Genomic DNA, 22,758 nt, shown 5'->3' on the forward strand with positions numbered 1-22,758 from the left:
ATTACATTTTTATCATGCTTATGCCTTTAACAACATGCCTTTACAAAATGTTTCGTGGTAAAGGCATATGTGTTACCAAGATTTTTGTTGTAAATGCGTTATGATGGCATTGTAAAGACATACATGGGAATGCCATGTGTGGTTCCGCCATACAACTGTCAGTTTTGATTCACATACACCCGACTATCGATTTTTTTTGTTTTACAAAATCAAAAAGCTAATGGCCTCCTCTCCACCCACCTTGGGTGTCATCAGTGGAAGTTTTCAGTACCCAATAGTAAAAGAAATCTCCTTATAGAGTACTTAAGGTTTGCCAATATGTATACAGAGGTGGATTGAGTGAGGGTTTGCCAGGCAGGGTACTCTGTTGAGGTTGCAACAGAGTACACTGCCCACCAAACTATAAATGGGGCCCAAACTCTCAAAAGTAGTTTCTCATACACCTACCTTCATCATGTTCCAGTGTCGCATGTTCTGAAAACAACACCTCAAATCTATTAAATTATGCTCTTTATACTCTAATATGCCTCTTTCTTTCACACTATCCATGTTTAGGTCTCTTGCCTCTGTCCTCAATGATTTTTAGGTAGACTTTCTCGGTACTGCTTGAAAAACTTTTCATACTTCCAGATATTTGGGATCTAAGGAATAAGCTCTTCTACAATTCAAGCACATACCTGTATTATAAACTATAATGACATTATTTCACTAACAATGCAGATAGAAATAGTTCCACCAAAAAGGCAGCCTAAGTCAACCTTTCAGAACATGAATGCATCAGATGGGGTCTGATTTATTTGTTTGTTTGAGTTATAGCTACTGTAAAATTCCATTGCGACAGTACACACAAGGAGGGGAACATCTTTATGTATTTTCCTTTATGCAGACATTACGAACTAGTTGAGGAAATTTACGATCAACCATGTATCAGTTTGCTCAAAACTGAACTAAATTCATAAGAATATTGTAAAGTTAGCCTACATGTATACAAACAGCTCCTCCCACATGGACATTTGAAATGAAATACATAACTAAGTATGCTTGTAATAATCCTATAGGCTTTAAGATCAAGGTTGGATTAAAAACCATAGAACATATTTATCATCTTTTTATAACCAAGGTGTTCACATATCAGGGACAATCTGATAGGTGTGTACTTCTAGGAGTGGTGCTCTGAACCAGAATACATTACAAAAAATAAAATACTTTAGAATTGATTTTGGAAGAAGGTTGAAATGGGGTAGTCTGTCATGATGCTAAGTTCTTCTTTAGCCCATGCATACTTGTCTTATAGAATCAGCCATGGTGTAGACGTTTATGTATAATGGGCTTCTCCCTCTTACCTCTATACTCGTCATGGAGAATGTAGGCGAGCACACAGTTCTTAGAGACTTTACCCAAAAAGGCAAACAAAGCAAGGATATGAATATTTATGTAATTGTCATATGGGAGGAGTAGAACATGAATTACAGTTATTTCTAGCTTCTGTTTTGAATTGGAGAAGTCTCTGGCATTGTGGATAGCATTATGCAGGAATCACAATAAGGCTAGGGGTTGACCAGTATTGTACTTTAGCTACTGTAGCATACTGCCGGTTTGTATTGATTTTATGGATTTTCTGAAACACAACAAATGACTGAAGAATAAAAAGGTCCCAAGTTGCCTGCTACTGTGTTTGGATGAAGCCTACACTTATTAAAGGAAAGCAAAAAATAGCACACATTTGTGTTCTGCCACCTGACAATTATATTGTGGGTTAGAACATTAAGATGACCACATCATCATCTGCCACTATATTGCCTTAGGTAGGTATAAGAAATGCAGTAGAATCAGTTAAACAATAAATTATTGATTACAATTAAATATAGTGTATTCAGTTTTTAATAGGAACTTGAAAAATGCAATAAAAAATGAAAAAGTGGGTTTGCAGTTACATTATTAGTATAACAATACAAAGAAAAATATTACTAATTTATTGTTATTAATTATACCTTTTATTTTCATAAACCACCATACATATATCTAAAGGAATAAGGTTAAACTAACAAATGAATTAAGGATAGCTATTTAATAATTGAATTACATATTTATTTAAATGAATAGGTATAAGGATAAGATGATAGTTCCATTGGAAATTATTAATCCATTAATGTGAAACTATAATTAAATTAGTAGTGGGTAATTAATTACCAGATTTAGATTTTGGCGGATGGGTTACTCCGGTGCAAAAGTGAAGGATATCCCATCTGCCAAACTATAAATCCCATAAGAAAGAATGGCGGACGGGATTATCCATCACCGTTGTGATGGAGTAACCCATCTGCCAAAATCTAAATCAGGCTCTTAGACTATTATTCTATACTGATTTAACTGTAATTAAAGAATCAAAACCAGGATTAGGAGTTGGCCTTTCACTGATACCTGATCAACTAGCTACAGTTTGTGTTATAAAGAACCATGATTCAATGGAGCATAAATGGATCCAGATATATTGCATTTTAGCTCTCATGGCTTTGAGAATGCAGGAGCTCAAGGTGGATTTCACTCTGTTGATGCCAGAGGTTGTATTCATGAATATCAAATGTATTTTGTTTACAGAACACGTAGGGTATGAATTGAAGTATTTCAAAAACACTGTATTACCAAGAGTTATGAAAGTAATCTTGATATAAAGGCTAATTCATTGGGACAAATTCCAAGCACAATTTGTTTATTTTAAAGGTGACACAGGTTAGTTATACTGTTGACATTTAAATATAGAATCATCATTATCTGCACCCTTGGAGATGAACAGTATAAAGCCACTATTCAAGCCAGAACAGAATTGAAAAATTTGAGAAACACTGCAAAACTATACGGCAGACACAATATTGCAGCTTGAACCTTAAAGTATATGTTACTTATTCACCATTAATATTCGGATATTTTCAACTATGCAGGTCAAATTTGATATGCTATGTTTAGAAGAAGGGGCTTACATAATGCCGAAAGTTTGTTTTTGGCTAAATTTCAGGATTTCACCACAGACACAAGCTGATATGATCAGAGAAAGTCTTATGAGTCATTTACTTAACACAAGAGTGAACTTATCACCAAGGTCTAGGCTAGAATTGCTGAAAGAGAGGACAATGGCCTGTGAAGAAAGTTGGACCATAAAAGAGGAAGGAGTCCAGGGTAGAATCCAGGAGTTTGAGGTGTACTTATCACTTTAGGGTAGCAGCAGCAGAGCATACTTACCCTGACTCTGAATATTAGTCTGTGCTTGGTAATATCTCTTGGTAGCATTGGCTATTTTGTTCTCGCTAGTTCATCCACCCAACGTGCAGTACCTAACTTTTATTATACTTCTCTTTCTTGTTCCCTTATAGCTTTTTTCCTCATCTTCCACTCTCATTTGGCTCTTTTTGCGGGTCTGTCTCAGGTTTCTGTGTTGCCACAAAAACCCTGATCTTTGAAGCACAGCATGTCAGTGTTTGTATCCTGGTCAGTGTCTAGTTTCAATACACCCACAAACATCAAGAAGCAAGGAAAGCTGACTACATTTTTACTACTAGCTTAATATATTCTGAGAGTCACATATTTCATCATTCTGGTATTGGCCCTTTATTCAGAGCACCATGTATGCCACACGTATCCGTTGGGGATGCCAGCTTACCTTTCCCCAGTAAACAGGACTCTGGACTGGCTTCCACTATCCTGCTGCCAGAAGAGCTCCTGTATCTCTCTTTCCCCTTCCCTTTTCCCCTCTCTTTCTTAATATGGCCTGCAAGTACTTTGCCACTTTCAGAGAGTCCTGGGGAAGGTATGAATTTGCAGAGTCCACGTATACCTAGGTTTGACATAAATGGAATTTTCATACAATATAGTAAAACACAGACTGACCCACAAGTTTAAATTTAGATTTAAGGGTTATCAGGAAAAAATTGTACTCTGTTCCCTTTTGTGTTCACTTCTGGACATCATGTTTGAAAATCAATTTTTTTATTTTTTTCTATTACAGTTTACATTATTTATGAAAATGTTTTCCCAAATTATTTCAATGATGAAAAACTTATACATTTGTACAGTCTACCGCAATTTGCCCTCATTTACCATTTGACTAGTAGGTAAACATGCATTAATTTTAACAACTTTTTATTTCATTTGTATATAATTTAGTTCATACTCACAGCAGGTCGACTTGGGCGGGTCATGTCCCTGCTATCTTCTTGTTTCACTTTTGGAGGTTCATGGAGTGGTACTGGTGAACCTTCAGGTATGGGTGTTACAGCTAAAAAAAAAAAAAAAACACCCAAGATTAATATTTAAATTTCTTATCACTTGAGAGATTAATACATATCTACCATTCAGGTTTAACCCCCTTATAACAAGTGAATTTAGAAACAGAGGGAGCGATAACTCCATATGAGCATGGAATCCATGCATGATCTTGGAATCAAAGCTTCTTGGTATTTTTTTTGAAGTAGTTTGTTATGAAAATAAGAGTATTTTGATAGTCTAGCAAAGTGTTTAGCAACACACAGAGGTACATTTTAAATTATGTTAATTGGTGTGCACATCTACAATTTTAAGATCATGCAGCTCCAACAGGAACATTGTTGCTTACTGGCTCCACGAGCTTAAAATGTTATCAAATCTCATTCAGTTAAGAATTGCTATATATATACAGGAGTGAATCAATTCTCTTGTGTAGCACACTAAATGATTTGGGATCAAAACCATCACTACAGATACCAAAAGAATGGAAATGTAAACATGGCATCTTTAACACGGAGGGACCATAATGCCTAACTTCTATTGTATCACTGTATGAAATTCCTAGGACACAGTTGAGTGAAAAAGGGTGGAGTGCTGCAGAACTCACATGAGCAGTAGTATTGAGATTAACTGTGCATCTAGGTAATCTACTAAAAGACAGTTAACATTCAATAAATGGACTATAGGGATATCATCCTGAAATGGTATGTGAGAACAGCAGGCTAGGGTTTGAACAGAAAGAGGTAGGATGAGAAAGAGGTAGGATTTGCAAAAACCTCACCTGACACTCTGTTACGCTCACTGGACCCTGCTTGAGATCCAGGCTGAGACCCTGCTTGAGAACTCGGCTGGGAGCTTGGGGTACTGGAACTAGAAGAACTTCCACTACTCGTCCTCTGGATTGGAGGTTCAAGGAAAGGCTCAGTTCTCCGAAGATCAGGATTACTGTTAAGACAACAGATTTACATAATAGATTTGTCACAATACCGTTTGAATTTCTGTCAGATCATAATTATAGTGTAAAATTGGTAATGGATACAGGGAAGTCGAACTGTATACAAAGATATGACTGATATGTTAGCACTGTGTCCCTTCTTTGTCATAACATTTCTCAAAGAATTAGGGTGGAGCTCTCACCTGGAACCATTTACCCTTTAAATCTTTCTAACTAACGCCTACCTAAGCACAACCATACTTTCCCTTTACTTGACGAGAAGCTGTCTCCACATGAGCTGCTTTGCCAGGATGGCAAGACCACATGTGCACACATGGGTTGTGGTTACGAGCTGCATGGTACTAGGGTCACTGTTAAATCACATACGATTTTACCTTTATCACCTAGTATAATCTACACAGTATCATGCATTTATGAGTTGAACCTCTTAGAATGGTGAATTGTCAATAGGTGCTTTTTCATGTCATAAAACCACACGAATTTCAACATTACACTGGGTTTTACCAGATATATTCATCACCTGCTTTCAGCAGGCAGTAAATGTATGTATGGGCATGTTGGTGGGAGGAGTAGGGGAGGGAACAGGACACTATTTTGTAGCTGAGGGGAGCAGTGATCACTCCCTTCAGTAGACGAAATCATAAAAAATGAAGCTTAGCTTCTGCCAAAGTCTCATATGATATTTCCAGCCACAATTAGTGCTAGCATAAGGGATGTGCAAACAATGCCGTTCCACTGGGTGATAAGTGTAGTGCAGTCCCATTTGCACTGTGACTGTACTTAGCACTATTGTCCATCGTTCATTTCTATGGCACTGTAGAAATAAAAGATGGACAATGACACCTATACGGTCACATCACAGTGAGCATTTCACAGGGTCTACTCCGCTTTAATTCTTCCTACGCCGACGCCAACGGGTAATAATCAATGCTAAAGTTTCAAAAGACAATTTAGTGCTCTAGATGGGGAGTTACAAGGATGGTTATCATCCAGGTTCAACATAAAGACAGCATGCATACAGTAGAATGGGGTAACAGCACTCAATCTTACATTTTGCCTTTTGCTGTTATGCAGAATAGCAGTTCATTGACTTTGCATGAGATTCTAAATATTTGCAAACAAGTCCTATGATGCTAGATATGTTCCTTTACAATTCAGTTGAGGTTTTCAAGTTGGAGCGTCTTTTATGCTCCAAAATAAAGTCCTCCCATCTACCTTCATTTCGGCCCACTCCCTCGTCTATAACCTACATCTTGTGTGAACCTTAGACTGGACAAGAGAGGAGTACTGCACTCCAGCTACATCTTGCATCAGGAACAACTTGCATCAGATTCACCTGTACCCCAGTAACCCAGACCACCCTCTGCTTTCACCAGCAGCATCCCTCAGCCCGCCACCGCAATCTCCTTCTACAACACCTGATTCCTTATGGCCCTCCTGGTTGAAGGTGAGCTCTCTGCCTCCTATAGCATACACCACAAAAGACATGCCTTGTTGTTGCTTGTAAAAGTGAGTTGCTCTTTACATGCACCAGGCATGACTAAGATCAAGACTTTGCAGATATATTTTGTGATTACAACTGACCCACCAGATGTCTCTCACAAATTACTCTTCCACATAGAGAAAAGTGCTTTGTATTATTTTATCCAACACTTCCTCTTTAAAGTGTGGTAGTTTACAAAGTGTTTAGTTTGAGTAATTTGGTGGTGATATAGGAGGAAGGTGGTGATGTATGAGGAAAGGAGAAACCTCAAAGAGTGGGTAAAAAAAGAAAAAGGCTACTGAAAAAAACACAAAACTACAAAGCTATATTGAACCAACTGCAATAAAACACACATATCGACTTCTTTGTAAATATGATCTTCCTCAGAGCTTTGTAGTACCATTGTTTATTCACAGACAGGTCCAGTTCCAAGAAAACTTTAGGAAGGCACTTTATTGTTGCCATTAGTGTTACATCACTCTATTTCAGCGGCTCCAACCTTTTTACTTCTGTGGTCCCCCACTTTATCATTACTGTAACCCGGGGACCCCCACTGAATCATTATTGGAATCTAGGGACTCCCCAAAGAGCCATTACTAAAAGCTGAGGACCTAATCTGTTAATGTTATTTAATTTCCTAAGCAGTCCCAGAACCCCTGAGGAGGCTTGGTGGATCCCCAGAGGTCCACGGACCACAGGTTGGGAACCACTGCTCTATTTGATCAAAATGAATAACAATGTCAAAATGTGTACCTTGCTCGTACTGGTTGCGTTCCTAACCTACTTCCGAGGGCACTGCCATTTCCTGGAGAATTCTTTCTCGCCAGTGCAGGGGATATAGATGTTGTCCGTTGAGGCACCTGAAAAAAAATTGTCAAATTCATTTTAGGCAAAAAGTTGCAAATTAACAAATCAACATAAATTGCTGAAATGTAATGTGATTAGTCAACAACCTCTTTCTGATGGAAGAGCCTGCAGCATATAAAACTTTTAAAACACTAAAAATAACATTTAAGGACTTTTTGAGTGTGTGTAAATACATTTCCTTTATAAATGGTTGCTCCTGTTCACAAACATTTAGCTCAAAGCTAAAAATCTTTGACTCTTCACATATGCCCTGAAGATCAGTTTATTTAAATTTTTACTCCTATGAAAATACATTCACTCATGGAGAAACTCGTTATCCTACTCCCTCATGAAATTTGAAGGCTCTCCTTACCATCCAGGAGTGAATCATGTTCCTATGTGCTGGTTGAGTAGGAACCCCCATGTGAAATATTTGTAAATACCCCAATCACACACCTTTCCCATCCTAACCCTAAACATAGAAGTGGAAAAACATCTGCAGTCATAGCCAACTTTTTGTCCTATTTACAGGTGTTTATATCTACCGATTATATTTGTATGCACCTAAGCTGAATTTACGCACACAAAATAGTTTCTGGATAGTTTCTGGATGAGGCACAGTGAAATATATTATGTGAGCGATGAAACATCTTGTAAACTATGCACAGCAATGTTTTTCTCATGTGGGATATTTGTGGCCACATTTCTCTTATGGACACATATTCCGATCTTGGCTGCATTTTTCTAATTTAGCCACTTCAACTGTTTATCAATCAAAATGAACGACATTTCAATCATTCAAGAGTCAAGTCCATGATTTAGTTATATGTCTCGACACAAAGGTTTGAGGGGATTTTGCAACAGGAGCAACTCCAAAACGTTCTACTGATTTCACAGTGTCTGGGCAAACATCATGGTGTCACTTTAAAATGGGAGGAGGAGGAATTCCACACATACCTTGCTCTGGGGGCTCAGTGGGGTGATGTGTGCACAGCTTTTGAGAAGGAGTGTTGGAGAGTGGTGGAAGGCGTCCGTATGAGTGTTCTGTATAAGTATTGCTTAGTTGATTCCCTTAGTTGGATCCAATTTGGTGATGGTGGGAAGAAAACCTCCAGGGTTGTTGCCACTTTCTAAGGCGCAAACAAGAACATTGGAATTCCACACATACCTTGCTCTGGGGGCTCAGTGGGGTGATGCGTGCACAGCTTTTGAGAAGGAGTGTTGGAGAGTGGTGGAAGGCGTCCGTATGAGTGTTCTGTATAAGTATTGCTTAGTTGATTCCCTTAGTTGGATCCAATTTGGTGATGGTGGGAAGAAAACCTCCAGGGTTGTTGCCACTTTCTAAGGCGCAAACAAGAACATTGGAATTCCACACATACCTTGCTCTGGGGGCTCAGTGGGGTGATGCGTGCACAGCTTTTGAGAAGGAGTGTTGGAGAGTGGTGGAAGGCGTCCGTATGAGTGTTCTGTATAAGTATTGCTTAGTTGATTCCCTTAGTTGGATCCAATTTGGTGATGGTGGGAAGAAAACCTCCAGGGTTGTTGCCACTTTCTAAGGCGCAAACAAGAACATTGGAATTCCACACATACCTTGCTCTGGGGGCTCAGTGGGGTGATGCGTGCACAGCTTTTGAGAAGGAGTGTTGGAGAGTGGTGGAAGGCGTCCGTATGAGTGTTCTGTATAAGTATTGCTTAGTTGATTCCCTTAGTTGGATCCAATTTGGTGATGGTGGGAAGAAAACCTCCAGGGTTGTTGCCACTTTCTAAGGCGCAAACAAGAACATTGGTGTTTGATGCAAGCTACTGGCAGGAGGTGAGGATCACCTCTGGAAAAGGACGGTGATTACTTTAGTTGCATTGTGCAAATATTCAGGTAAATGGGGAGAGCAGGCCATTGCTTTTCCCTGCTGTGCAACTGGTCAAGAGTTCATTAATGGAGATTTACCAGAAGGGGTCTCTGAGAAAGTAGCTTTCCCCCCGCAAGGTGTGGTAGGGGCAAAGCAAGAAAAATGGCACATCAGGACTGATGCGCCACTTTCTTGTAAATATGCCCCTAAGTTTGGTTATACAACAAAACATATGTGCCATATGCACCCGTGAGTAATGTAAATATATGTTGGATTTTTACAAACACTGGAAAAATTAAAAAACAAAAACAAATAAGCTTTCTGAATGATATTTCTTTATATGCAACATTTTCAGATGGCAGGCATTTTTTTTTTCCCTCACGTATGTTAGCAAACATGAAGATGTTGAAAGAACAAAGAAAGCAAAAATATGGGATGTTTCAATGTCAAAGATAATGAGAATAAAATATTTCACAGGTTAAAACTTTCACCAATGTTACGTGAAACAACTGAGTTATGCATGAGTAGCTGGCTTAAGGAATGCTCATTTATGCAAGTTTCCTCGCGGTATGTGGCAAACTTAGGATAACAGGTCAGGCCAGTGAAGGGCTTGTTTGTGATTTATGATTTGTATCACTGCAGAGGGAGAGAGCCGCACAGACCAGTTCCAATTTAGTATTTTTATTTTCGTCCTCAAAGCACCTTTGCGTGATGTCATTTACAGTAATGCCAGAGAGGTCAATTCACCAAAATGTCTGGAGTAGCGGAAGTGGCATTACGCGCCCTTTGACCTCCACTTTCACTCACACCTACTTTCACGTACATACACATTCACACGTAAAACACGCCCTCTCTCACAAACACATTCTCTCACCTGCAAGCCCGCACACAACATACATTTAAAAGCATTTTTACTGAACCCAGTTGCCATGGAAGGGCATATTCCAAGCTAACTGTACCCTATTTTTAATACACTAATAGTGACCAATATTTTATCATTCGCTATTAGTGAAATAAAAATTGACAAAAGACAGAGTGGAATCCAACTGACGTCGACGAACGGACGAGACGCCACAGTCTTCCTGGCACTGAACTTTCCACCTCTGAAGCCAGGGGTCGCAAAGACAGTGCCAGTGTTCGCAAAAGGCAAGCCAGGGGTCGCAACTGCGACCCTTAAATTATGTTTATGGGTAATACCCATTGTCCGATTGTGGATAGAGCATCAGGGCACTGTCACCCGCCCTTTGCCTCCTTCACTTTGGTAAAAGTGCATGATGCCCAGGATAATGGACCCAGTGCCCTCTTCACAAATGCAAGCAGGGCTCCGTGGATCAGTCAGGTACAACAGAAATACGTGTATTTATTTTAAATGTCACAATTCTTGAGTGAAAGTGAGCCAGGCAACACCACCCTTCACTCTTGGAACTCCTGTGACTTTTAACCCATTGGGCCATAAAGGGGCACTAATGCTGGTGCCACTGAAACTTGTTAATTCTGTTGCCTTTCAATCTCGTTACACCTTGGCAACAATGATGTTCATTACTGCTTAGCCCATGCGTGTTTAAATATTTTATCATCACTCTCCGTTATTAATGCCTGGGACCCCAACACTTGTTTGTGCCTTCGTCTATCAAGCCTTAGCACTTTCAGCTGATATTGATGGTCAGTACTGCCTCAGCCAATAACAATGTTTCATAATGAGTGGGTACATCAAAAGTCTTTTTTCAATTGGTCCTTTAGATGTATTTAAAGACTGTAGTAAAAAAAGATTTAAAGACAGTGGCCATTCAGGTTCCTTACTCATTCAACTCAATACTGTAACGGCGCGGACTACTGCAGCGTGCCTTTTTTGGGCCGCAGCAAGTCCATGTTTCGGGATGCCTGAACCGCCGTGGCCCATTTTCTGCCACTTATTTGGCATTTAGTGCCAGAGTGCGGCCCAGGAGGCATATTTTGTGCTCCGGGTCGTGGCGCGGCCCCTGGCAGCCTCCCTCACTTTCCCTTCCCACTTACCCTATTCGCGTCCTTTTTCTTCCTGTCCTCTTTCTTCTTGGTTGTCTATATTGTCTTCTTCTGTGGTGGTTGTCTTCCCAGCATGCCTTGTCCCTGTTCCTTTTCTATTTTTTTTTCACATTAATTTCTAGGTGGCTTTTCTCAGTCCAAGATGGTGGCATAAGTCCTTTCTGTTTCATGGTATATAAGCATTGCAGTTCCCTTCCTCCTTGAGTCGCAAGCACTTCTGTCTTGGTGGTGATCCTCGCTCCTGTTTCCAATTTTCTACTCTCTTCTGCTTTTTTCCCTGCAGCATTGACTTCTATTTTTGCATTTTTTCATTGTTATTTCCTCTTTTTCAGGTGATCCTGTGATAGTTTTTTTCCCATTACTTGGGTTTTTCCTATGGGACTCCTTCTGGAGGGTACGGTCTGCCTTGGCGTTTTTCTAGTCAGCACCACCGTGGCTACCAGAGGAGGTCACCCTTATCGTGGCCAGTCCAGAACCAGTAAGAAGCCAGGCATCTCTCCAAGTACTGCAGCCTACAGTGGTTAGCGACGCGCAGACCATGACCAATACTGCTATGATTTTAGTCCTCAATGGATGCACTTTTGCAGTTTATGTGGAGCAAACTCGATCTGAAGGTACTGGAGTATTTTAAATATACATTAGTTTACATTACACATAAACACATTCATTTTTTGGTAGGTTCGAGGAAATTATGTGATTTGCCCAGAATGACCGGATGTTGAGCTGATGCCAAGACTCAAACCTGGTTCCTTGGTGTCAAAGTCGGCAGCTCTGGATGTAACACCAGATCCAACAAATTGAAGAGTGAGTCATACTACACAAGAACTTATCAAGATGGGGCCATGGACATGAAGATGGAATATTACCTATCTCCCACAATCTTACATATTTTATTGCCATGACAATCATTACAATATATCAAGTTGTAGAGGTACTTGGGTATCCAAAAGGTGAACAAAAACAAATAGCTTACAGATACATGTCACAGTTGTATATTTTTATACGAAGTTCTTGAGTACATGCTGCTAGACTTCTATTGTGCACGTACCTCCAAATAATTCCATTCATGAGTAATGACTACAAATGCTTTAGAGGGTAGTTTCATTCTTACCATCTACAGCATCACTCATGATCAGGCATGTTCATTCTGCTGCTTTTTTTCCTACTGAATGTTCCATTACCACTGTTTTCCCATTTGATTGATCCATTATTTTACTAAGCTAAGATGTCATTTTCCACTTTTTCATGCTTCTAGGCGGTATGAAGATGGTTGAATTTATCACACTGTAGTCTTGAAGGTTTGTTTAGCAAGTTTCTAGACTAATAAAGCGATTGTTACTATCATTATTCTTATTGCTGCTCCATTAACTCATATTGATCTTTTTGCCGTGTCATTAAATTATCCATTGGTGAATAACCTTTTCGATTTTCAAACTCTCAGGAAGACCTCAATGAATAGGTGCAGATGGTTTGCATTACCCATATTCCTATTGAGCACTTTGGGCTCTATGGATCACCATCTGCAAAGCCAATTTATTTTTTACGACTTCTAGCAGCCATTTTCCTAAAATCTGGTCCTTGACTTTTTCACAAACTTCTTCCATATCAGTGAGTTCTTCTTTGAGCTCTCTCTCAATGTCATCTCAGTGTACTTAGATGTGGATAACAGAGTCAATGGAACACTATCATCTTTCTTGTATAGGACCACATAAGTTTTAATTGCCACAATTTCCCTATGTGCTACCTTGGAAGATCCTACATTCTAACTCGAAGTCTATCTCCTACCAAACTTTGGCTCAGTGAGGGAGTAGCCTGGCGATCACAGTATAATGAAGGACCCTCTACGTTGTGCCTGTGCTATGCAATTCATCAGTTATGAGGCAAATATTTTAAAGTTTCTGAAGATGAACATCCGTTAGCTGGTTCAAAAGTCAATGAAACACCCACGCAGTATGGTCTTCCAGCACCTTCATGTCTGTCTCATTACTGAAGGAACAGGAGGCCCACATTAGACTGCTTATTTGAGCATGCTGATGGTACATTCATTGGAGTAGATAAATGAACAAACAGAGAAGTATATGGCAGGGTGCATCGCTATTCGGTGCTTTGTTCGGCTGTAGGTAGCTCCCCTTGCTAGCATGTTGATGATAACCCATGTCTTGCACTGCTAACGATGTCACCTCCTGTCATTTGTTGACCTTTATACAAAGGTTTATGGATTTTATACTTCAATTAAACTAAAACGTTTGCTGTCATCTTTTCTTAATTTACACAATTACAACACAAAAGTAGAAAGCAACTATTATCTCATACACTCAACAAAACATGCATAGGGAAGTCTCATTACATCTGGACTTCTAATCACTTATTTAGGCAAGCAAAAGCAAAGTAAGTAGGCCTCCACTCCAAAGGGCCAAGCTATTCACTTTGACAATACTTTTTAACATTCACATGCGAATGCTTGCATCAAGACACATGTACAGATGCCAAAGAAAACCCATTCCAAGATGACCACCACTGTGCACACTTGCATTATGACATATGCACACACCTGTGTTGAGTGTGTACACACTTATGTATTGTGAAGTGTGCAGGAACATACATCATGACACATTTGACCAATTTTTAATATACCACTCAAACATGGTAAGCAGCAGCAGTAAATTAAAGTGTAATCAAAAATCAAGTGTGCACAAGTGCTAAACAGGCCGGTAGCACTTTGCAGATGGCAAGTCCACATAAAAAAAGTAAAAAAAACAATATTTACCACATGGTGCAGGAAAGAAGTAAAATGGAGCATTGTGGAGTAACGGAGTTCAGACGGGGAGGAAAAAGCAAGCAGATGAAGGGCAAGGAATAATGAAAAGAGAAAAGACATGCACTCACACGGAGTGCACACAAAAAAAAAAAATATATATATATATATATATATATATATATATAGTCTCCTCACGTCAGTAGTGGAAGGATATAGTCATCCAGTCACAACTCTGGGGAATAATGGGAAATGCTCTTGGGCAGGACAAACAAAATGATAGTAAGGAAACCCTTTGCATTAAAAACAGACAACTGGAACAAACACCAGACTTAGAATATGCTAGGCACTAGAAACAACAGGCTTGCCAAGGTCATCTGTAGCTGACTTATAAAATATCTTCCTTGTTGTTTCATCACCACAAATCATCTACTGCTATCGTACAATACGGACCGCTCCAAAACAAACAGTTTTGAAGCTCATAGCACAAATCTTTCTATAGCATTTGTGAGAAATTGCATAGCAGTAGTAAAGTCCTAAAGCCAACAAAAATTAATCCAGCAAAATAGGTGGGGTGAAGGAAAATGTTTTGGGGCAAGCCCCCCAAGACTGTCAGGTCTAACAGCATACATATCTATTTCATTGATATTTGAAAGCTAATTCATCAAGGCATGCCATTTAATGCATATATTTTTTTCTCCTCTTGAAATTCATATGAAAGCGTCTCCAGAATGTGACAAGCTATCTTTCACTCTTACATTTAGCTGAACAGAACAGTCTAAGTGTATGGTCAATACATTTAGAAGTATCTTCCACAGAGTTTTTCTTATTTCACATGAGCATATTGAGGAAAAATAGATTTCTTTCTCCAATTATTGTTAAAGCATGTAGGATTTGTAGCTGGTGCTGTCGCCTCTGAAGTAATTTTCCACGGGACAATGCCATCTTTGCAACACACTATAGTACTTGAAAATGGCAGTCTCTGCTTACCTTGAAAGATCCAAACCTTGGTCTAGGGACCCGTAGCCTAGCTTTGTCACCAAGGTATATGCTGCATCTCACTGTGCCCACTCACTTCCCGTTGACTACAGTTTATTTCACCAGTATGTCCAGTAGTCAATTGTTGCCTAACTTTTAGTCATTTGTCTTTTATGATCCAAGCTCTGGATTTCTTTCTACGGATCCATCACAAAAGAGCCATTCTTGTTCCCATATACAACAACCTCAACTTTTCCTTTAGTTAGACCATTAGTAATTGAGTTCCCTTTCTATCTGCCTACAAAGAAAACAATCTTATATTAGGCATGTACCCAGCAACTGTTATACTTGTTTGCCTAGCAATTTATATTTGGGAATGTTATGTATAAAGTCATGCTGAATGGAGCTTCTGTTTCTTTTTAACAAAGGTCCACTTTCCTTTCAATCCTCTTGGGTTCTTATCCGCCCTTACCTGCTCCAGGATTAATTCTTTGTGCTTATTGCTTTCCTCCTATAAATGTATGGAGGAGTTCAATAATTTTGGGTGGTTACTGTAGTGATCACTACATATTAAGCTGGCTGCTGCACCCTGGCCTTACACTACATAAAAATGCAAAGCTCACAAGATTCCCAGATACTTGCCTGAATAGATATTCTCATACAGGTATTTTTTCACATTCTGGAATTTGAAGTCCTTTGTATCCAAATATAACGCCAGGACTCTAATTCATAAAATGCAAAGAATAAACCTAGCCAAAATGATATACTCATGCATGGAGCTGGGAAATGTAAGACCTTTAAAATTGAAAAGCACAGTGTTCCAACATTCCTCACCATGAGGAAATGTTCCTAGAAGTGGGAATAGAAAGTGATAATTTAATGCAGTGTTCAGGTTTATCAGAGAATGTAAAGTCATGAAATTCAAACTATAAAATGCAAAAATCCCTCAATTTAATTGCCAGATCGCACATTTGCGGAGCGACATAACACATATTTTATCTGGTACCAACCCTATATTTAGAAAAAAGACCCCATCATACAGTAAGGGCAAATCAAAGTAGATGTCGGATTATCTGAAATCAATGAAAACATTCCACCAGTAACAAAAGGATTCTAAATGGATTAGATGGATTGTGAATCCATTTTAAAGCTGATGGTAATTTTCAGATGTAAAATAGAAGTGGCAGTGTTCTTTTTCAATATTATAGTTTCACATATTCACATGTTTGAAAAAAAACTGCATTTCCCAATAATTCTTTTAACATGAAAAAAATCTGAACAGTTCCTAGACTCACAGTCTAGGAAACTTTGCAATATTGATTGGTAACATGATTTAGGAAACCAAGTGCATCTAATGCTTATCTTTTTATATGTATACATTGCCTAGAGCATGCTTAACATATTCATTCAATGCTGAAAAATACAAATGATCTGAAGAAGATAGTTAATTTCAGATGTTACCTTTGGTGGCATATCTTCCTCTTGACGGAGCCATGAACTTCGATCAAATTTTTCAATTCGAGGAGGCAGAGGAGGATTCTCAGAGGTTGGATCGGAGTTTTGTCGTGGCAACTCAGGCCGATGAGAGACTAGACCATCTTGAAAGCCAGATAATCCTTTGGCTGGTTGTTCATGCAATGACTGAGATCCAGACAAAGATGACCCTTGTGTTTTAACAGACACCAGAACAGGAAGCTGTGAAATAGAGCAAAATAAGTCACTCCATCCTTCGACCTTTAATCACATAGGGGATTGTTTATAAATAAATTAGAAAATCCGCACACACAGTTTTGCAACCTGCGCTTAAGTATACTTTAACTGAATTTTACAAATCCTCAAAACTCATCCAAGTTTTGCCATTAAACTTGAGGCAGTCCAAAATTTCGAAGTGTAATCCTGGAATAGGTTTACAAACTCTTACATATGAAAATCTACACGTGTATATATTGTTGCTTGCAGAAAAATAATCAGAGAGAAGTGCAAATCTACAGGCTAACTTTTCTCTTATTTGTAATAAAAATCCACAAATGTGTATGCTTATACATAACTGTTCATCAGTAAACGATGATTTCAGACCTGTGACGCTGACCTTCTCTGCTAATAGACACTTTACTTGATTTTACTCCTTTTTAAGTCAGGCTAAAGAATTACACAGATAAACATATGTGCAGTATAATACATACAGGTCCCTACAGACCGGTGACATTCATTGCAAAAACAATGTGAGAAAACCCCAAAATATAAACCTTAGGAAAATGCATTAATAGAACACCATTGTGAAACACAGAGAATGAAATTTATTTTCAAACCAAATCTCTGAGAAGTTCAATACGACTGAACTCTGTATAGTGTTGTAGTAGGAAGGGAAGACTAATCTCTGATGAAGACATTGCTCTTTTCATTAATAGGGTTCTCATCATCTATTATTGCAGATGGTTCCCTCTTTTGCATTACATGTAATGGTCCAAGGGGAGGGGGTGTTTTTTTTTTTTTTTTAAACAGTGAGTTCCCATATACTGAGAAATTCACTTGATAGGTATTATGCTCAAATTTGAAGGACAGACACTTTCACAATATGACTTAGTAGGCCAACATGAATTGTTGCAGAATTTTAATAGTTTCCTTTGTTAACCCACATGCCACTACAAATATCCTCATAGAGTGCAGGCTAGTGTCTTCAAACACTCAACTGATTCACTTTTATAATGGTGAGATGCAAACTTATTTAGAGCAATATCATATCAGGGCGAACAAATTAGCTGGTTAAGGTAATGGTAAATGCATGGGAACAGGGGCGTATTAAAATGAACTAAGCAAAAATGAATTCTTCCTCTCTGGCCCAAGTAGTATTTTAAGTTTAAATGCCATGTTGACATTTAAAAATGATTTCAATATCTTAAACCACGTTTGGAAAACTTAGCTCAATGTAAATGAACTGAATATAATTTAATAACTTACATGCAAACACATTTTAGTGTCTATTACCGGAGTTAAAATCACTCTGGATTTTAGAAGATGCAAAAAACATTCTGCAAAATATTTCATAAAAATATATTGATTTATGCTGTCAACATATAAATAGATTATCTGATTTTGTTCTTTATTATAGGTAAATGATATGCATGCAGGAATCAGTAAGGGAAATGGACTGTTAAAAGTGTGTAGTGCAAAAGTGATCCTAACACAGCAAATATTTTGGGTAACTGGACATATAAAAAACAAAATGTTTTTTCCCTAGAATTAATTTAAAGATTTGGGCATGTAGGATCAAACTACAAAAGTGACTCAGCGTTTTAATCTTCCATTGTTGCATTTTAATGTTTCAGAGACATAACTTAGTGTCTGCGAATAAATAAAATGAGGTACTTCCCTTTCAGGATGCCTACCTTTATATTAATAAAAGCGTACTTTCCTAGAACTAAATAAATGAAAGACTGGAGCGCGCAGGAACTAACCAAATACGAAGTTCCCATTTTTTCATTTTCTATTGTTACACTTTGATGTTACACAGACATAACTTTCTCTCTACTAACAAAGAAATGAGACAGCTCACTTTCAGGATGCCATCGAGCTGAAACTATCTGAAGTCCAGATCTGCCTCATGAAAGGAAGTCAATATATTCTAAATGTCAAGAGTATTTTTGAATTTCCACCACTCTGCAAGCATGAAATTATCTTTGTCAAGCAGTTCGTGCAAAGTACTATCTGGAATTTAAAGAACGAATCTGATGCATTACAATATCTAAGATATACAATAATTTAAATTCTTTAAGTAAGATCTAGTATTTACAATGCTTTCATAGAAGTACTATAATTGCCTGAAAGGAACGTGCTATAACTTTCTTCTTTAAATAATAAATGTGTGTGCAATGCTTTGTGCAATTTATTTAGTCCAGACCTGAAACTGTATTCCACTCTTTGTGAAATAACTGTAAATGCAGCTGTTTACGGTGATAAATTAGTGTATGAGAGTGTGTACAACACTGGACAAAACCGTGTAGGAATGCAACATTTTTCACACACCTACTGCGTTTTGTGGTGGACATCTCGCTTTTGAAATATGCATTCAGTCGGTTAGTGACCTATATAGTTTGCAAAAGGGATTAGATTCCATCATCTGTTTTCTATAAATTAATGTGTATTCTCAAAACATTACATCTTCTTAAAAAACAGCATCCAAGTGAGGAGGACAACCTCAGTGGTAATGTGGAGATTAGTTGTTTAGAGTGAGTACCAAAAACTAAAATGAAGCCAAAAGCTGTCACAGGAGAAAACAAAAAGCATGGAAAGATCCATTGAGAAGAATGCCCACTGGCAGCCTGAACCTTACCTAAGCAGGAAAGGATAAAATGCAACTTTGGACATTCAGTAATAATATTGACTTGCAATAAATGTTGAGACGGATTCGATTTCAATCAATCAATCAATCAGCATTTGAATAGCCCACCACTGTCAGCCCTAGGAGTATCTAGGCGCTGTGTGTTGCAATGTCCCTGTCAAAGAGCATGACCGAAGTCCACTGGACAAGAGAACTGTTGCAAGGGTTGCTGGTGTGAGGACTTGCCCAATGCGGGTGTGGTGTTGGCCTCCGTTAAGTAGGGTGCTTGGGGGAGGGTGGGTTGCTGGGTGGTGGGAGGAAAGAACAGCAGGAAGAGATAAACAGCGGGAAGCAGGAAGAAAAGAACAGAAAAAGGCAAAAAGGCAGAAAAAACTAGCAGAAAACGAGAGAAAAAAGGCAAAATAGAATGCAAAAAATGAGCAGAAAAGGCATATAAATGAGCAGAAAACAAGCAGAAAAAGGCAAAATAGAGTGCATTAAAGCAGCAGAAAACCGAGCAGCAAAGGCATAAAAACAAGCAGAAAGGAGAAGAAAAGGCAGAAAAAACTAACAGACAAAGGCAACATAGAGTGCAGAGAACAAGCAGAAAAGTAAAAAATAAAATAAAAAAAATCAAGCAGAATGGATCAGGAAACAATCAGAAAAAGGCAGAAAAAGGCAAAATAAAGTGCAGAAGAGGAGCAGAAAATTCAGAAAAAGTTGCAGAAAAGGAGCAGGAGGCCCAAACGGAAGGTAGCACACGGTAGTGGACTGCGGGCGAGCTGGACAGGAGAACTGTTGCAGGGGGAGGTGGCAAGAGAACCTGCTCAGTTTTACAAGTTATCTGCACGTTCAGCAGTCAGTCAGTTTTCAATTGTCTCTCTAAATGTATTTTAATTTCAACCAGCACCACAAAGAGTTTGAGCAAGATTAGCAATGAACATGTTTCTTGCCGAAATAGCCTGTTATGATAATTATGATGCTTACTGAAGGGGTGAGGACTCCAACGCCAAGAGGCAGGTGGCAGGTGCCCAACCAGCGGGCCAGCTGAGTACTTGATAAGCCCCCTTACCTTCCTGCAGAATGGGATGCTTACTGCAGGGGAGAGGACTTCAAACCCCAAAAGGCTGTGCAGCATCATGGAGGTGGGGCACACAACCAGCATGCTAGTCTGGCTCTTGATAAGCTATTTTTGTCCCCCATGGCACAGGATGCTTTACTGAAGGAAGAGATCCCCCAACCCACAACAGTCTGTGAGGCAGCCAGGAGGTGGGGCACACAACAGCATACCAGTGAGGCACTTTATAAGCCCTTTTACTTTCTTGCTGTGAGGGTGTGCCAGGCAATGGCCCAGGTGAAGAACAGGCAAAGATCGGGCAGTCTTTGGCTGTCAACAGCCGGAAGAGGCTGGGCTATGGATAATACACTATTGATGGTACCCAACTTAATAGGTGAGGAAGTGATTTATGTAGATTAACAGGAAATAGTCACTCAATCCAGCCAAGTAAAGTAACAGGCATGGTCAATCCAAATAGGCTGCCTAAGGAAAATGGACAGCAAGCATTGCCCAATAAAAATGCCCTGAAACCTATATTAATAATCAATGTATCTGTACAGAGCCTCTCCAGTTGCCACCTTACTGCATCCCCTATGCGATTGTCTTTAAAGGTCCCTCTCCTATAAACCGTGGCAGTTTAAGGTGACGAGGCCCTAAAACCCAAAACTGCTCACTGGATACAGCCTGAAGCTGGATATACGTTAATGATCTGAAAAAGGAGATTCTTTACACTCACACAGTTGGGTTGATTGGCCAATCTAGCAAGATCTCGAAAGGGGACTGCATCATGATTAAGTTTAGATATCCAGAGCTTGCTAATTATCTCTTAAAGTGTTTAAATTATTTGGGTAAAAAACAAGCAGCCTTTCGGGCCCATCCTCTTGGTTTCTTCTCCAAGGCCGCGCTTTCCCCCACAGTCAGTGGTACAAATTTTCAGAAAGACCCAAGATCTTATCTACATAAGCAGGACGAGTTCAATGTTCCTGTGAGCAACCATTATGGGTTAATGAATGGATTGAATATGATTGACTCACTGCCTTCCAAGAGCCACTACCTTAACTGACCTTGACTCACAGACACAGAGAGCCCATCTTACTGTGGACGCTATGAAGTTATCCATAGATCCAGAATCCCTGGTATCACCAAATAGCTTAAGTCATATTTCCTGGAATATTGCGGGTGCTCGAGCAAAGGTCAAAAACTCAGATTGGATGGAGTTTGTGACTGCATTTGATATTATTCGTTGCCAAGAAACATGGATGACTGAGTCATTTCATATCCATGGCTATTATTCTTGTGCACAGCCAGCTCTTCCGTACCCGGCAGGAAGGGCTGAGAGTGGCCTTGCTACTTTTAGGTCTATCCATATTACTGCTCTCCAAGCTTTGATAGCATGTTCTTTCCCCTATCCCCCTTTTCTGGTAACTTTGCTATCCTTCCCCATTGATCCTGACATTTTATTGATACATTTTTACACTAATATTTTGAATCAGCTTGTGAGTAATGTGCTAGATGAGTTTGACAATGTCTTGGAAGATTTTTATTCAAAATTTAAATGCAGTTTCATTTACGGCAGGGAATTGTATTATTTATTATTTCTTTTTAATGACACATTTTAAGCATACAGTGTACAGTGAGGCACTAAACACTCTTATACCAAAGTATGGTTTAACTTTTATCAGTGACATAGTGCGTAGGGAGAAAAGTAGTGTACCTACTTTTATGGGACATTCTTCAGGGAGCATGACTGATTTTATTCTGAGATCAGCCACAAAGCAGTGTTTGTAGCAGCAAGTGGGACTCCATATCCCATCATGCACTGCGCCTCCCCATTGGAGTAGGGGACAGATCTTCCCATTGGTTTCCAGCACCTAGAAAAGCGGTGCACAGCTCCTTCGAAGCGGTACACAAACCAGTGTTTGTAGCACAGGAGGGGACTCCATATCCCACACCGCACCGTGTTTACCACAAATCTTACAGCAAGCTTTCTGTACCTAGAAAATGGTACACACCTCCTGCGGTGTGGGCCACAAAGCAGTGGTTGTTGCACCAGGATTGGGGAGGGTTCTCCATATCCCATCCAAAATTGTCCCACACAAAAATAGTGGGAGAGGAGTATCATGTCTGCAGTAGGCCTTGGGAGGTGATACCCTGTATTCTATTTTTCTTTCCAGTCTATGGTCCCCTGTGCAGAAATAGCACCAGAAGGCACCTGGAGGCACATAGGATTATAAGGACTG

At 39.3% G+C, this 22,758-nt stretch overlaps 1 protein-coding gene across 7 annotated transcripts in view; it reads right to left on the reverse strand.

Annotated features, from left to right (window-relative positions):
* The window catches only part of TNIK (TRAF2 and NCK interacting kinase), a 623,603-nt gene that overhangs the window by 85,365 nt on the left and 515,480 nt on the right, over positions 1–22,758 (reverse strand). For all 7 annotated transcript variants that reach the window (XM_069213031.1, XM_069213035.1, XM_069213034.1 and 4 more), the window contains 4 exons: positions 16,605–16,838; positions 7,449–7,555; positions 5,039–5,202; positions 4,170–4,270 (listed from right to left, as the gene is read on the reverse strand). In XM_069213031.1, coding sequence (XP_069069132.1) covers positions 4,170–4,270; positions 5,039–5,202; positions 7,449–7,555; positions 16,605–16,838 — 606 coding nt within the window. The remainder of the gene's footprint in view (positions 1–4,169; positions 4,271–5,038; positions 5,203–7,448; positions 7,556–16,604; positions 16,839–22,758) is intronic.

The sequence above is a fragment of the Pleurodeles waltl genome, chromosome 11 (genome assembly GCF_031143425.1).
Source record: "Pleurodeles waltl isolate 20211129_DDA chromosome 11, aPleWal1.hap1.20221129, whole genome shotgun sequence".
NCBI classification, from domain to species: Eukaryota; Metazoa; Chordata; class Amphibia; order Caudata; family Salamandridae; genus Pleurodeles; species Pleurodeles waltl.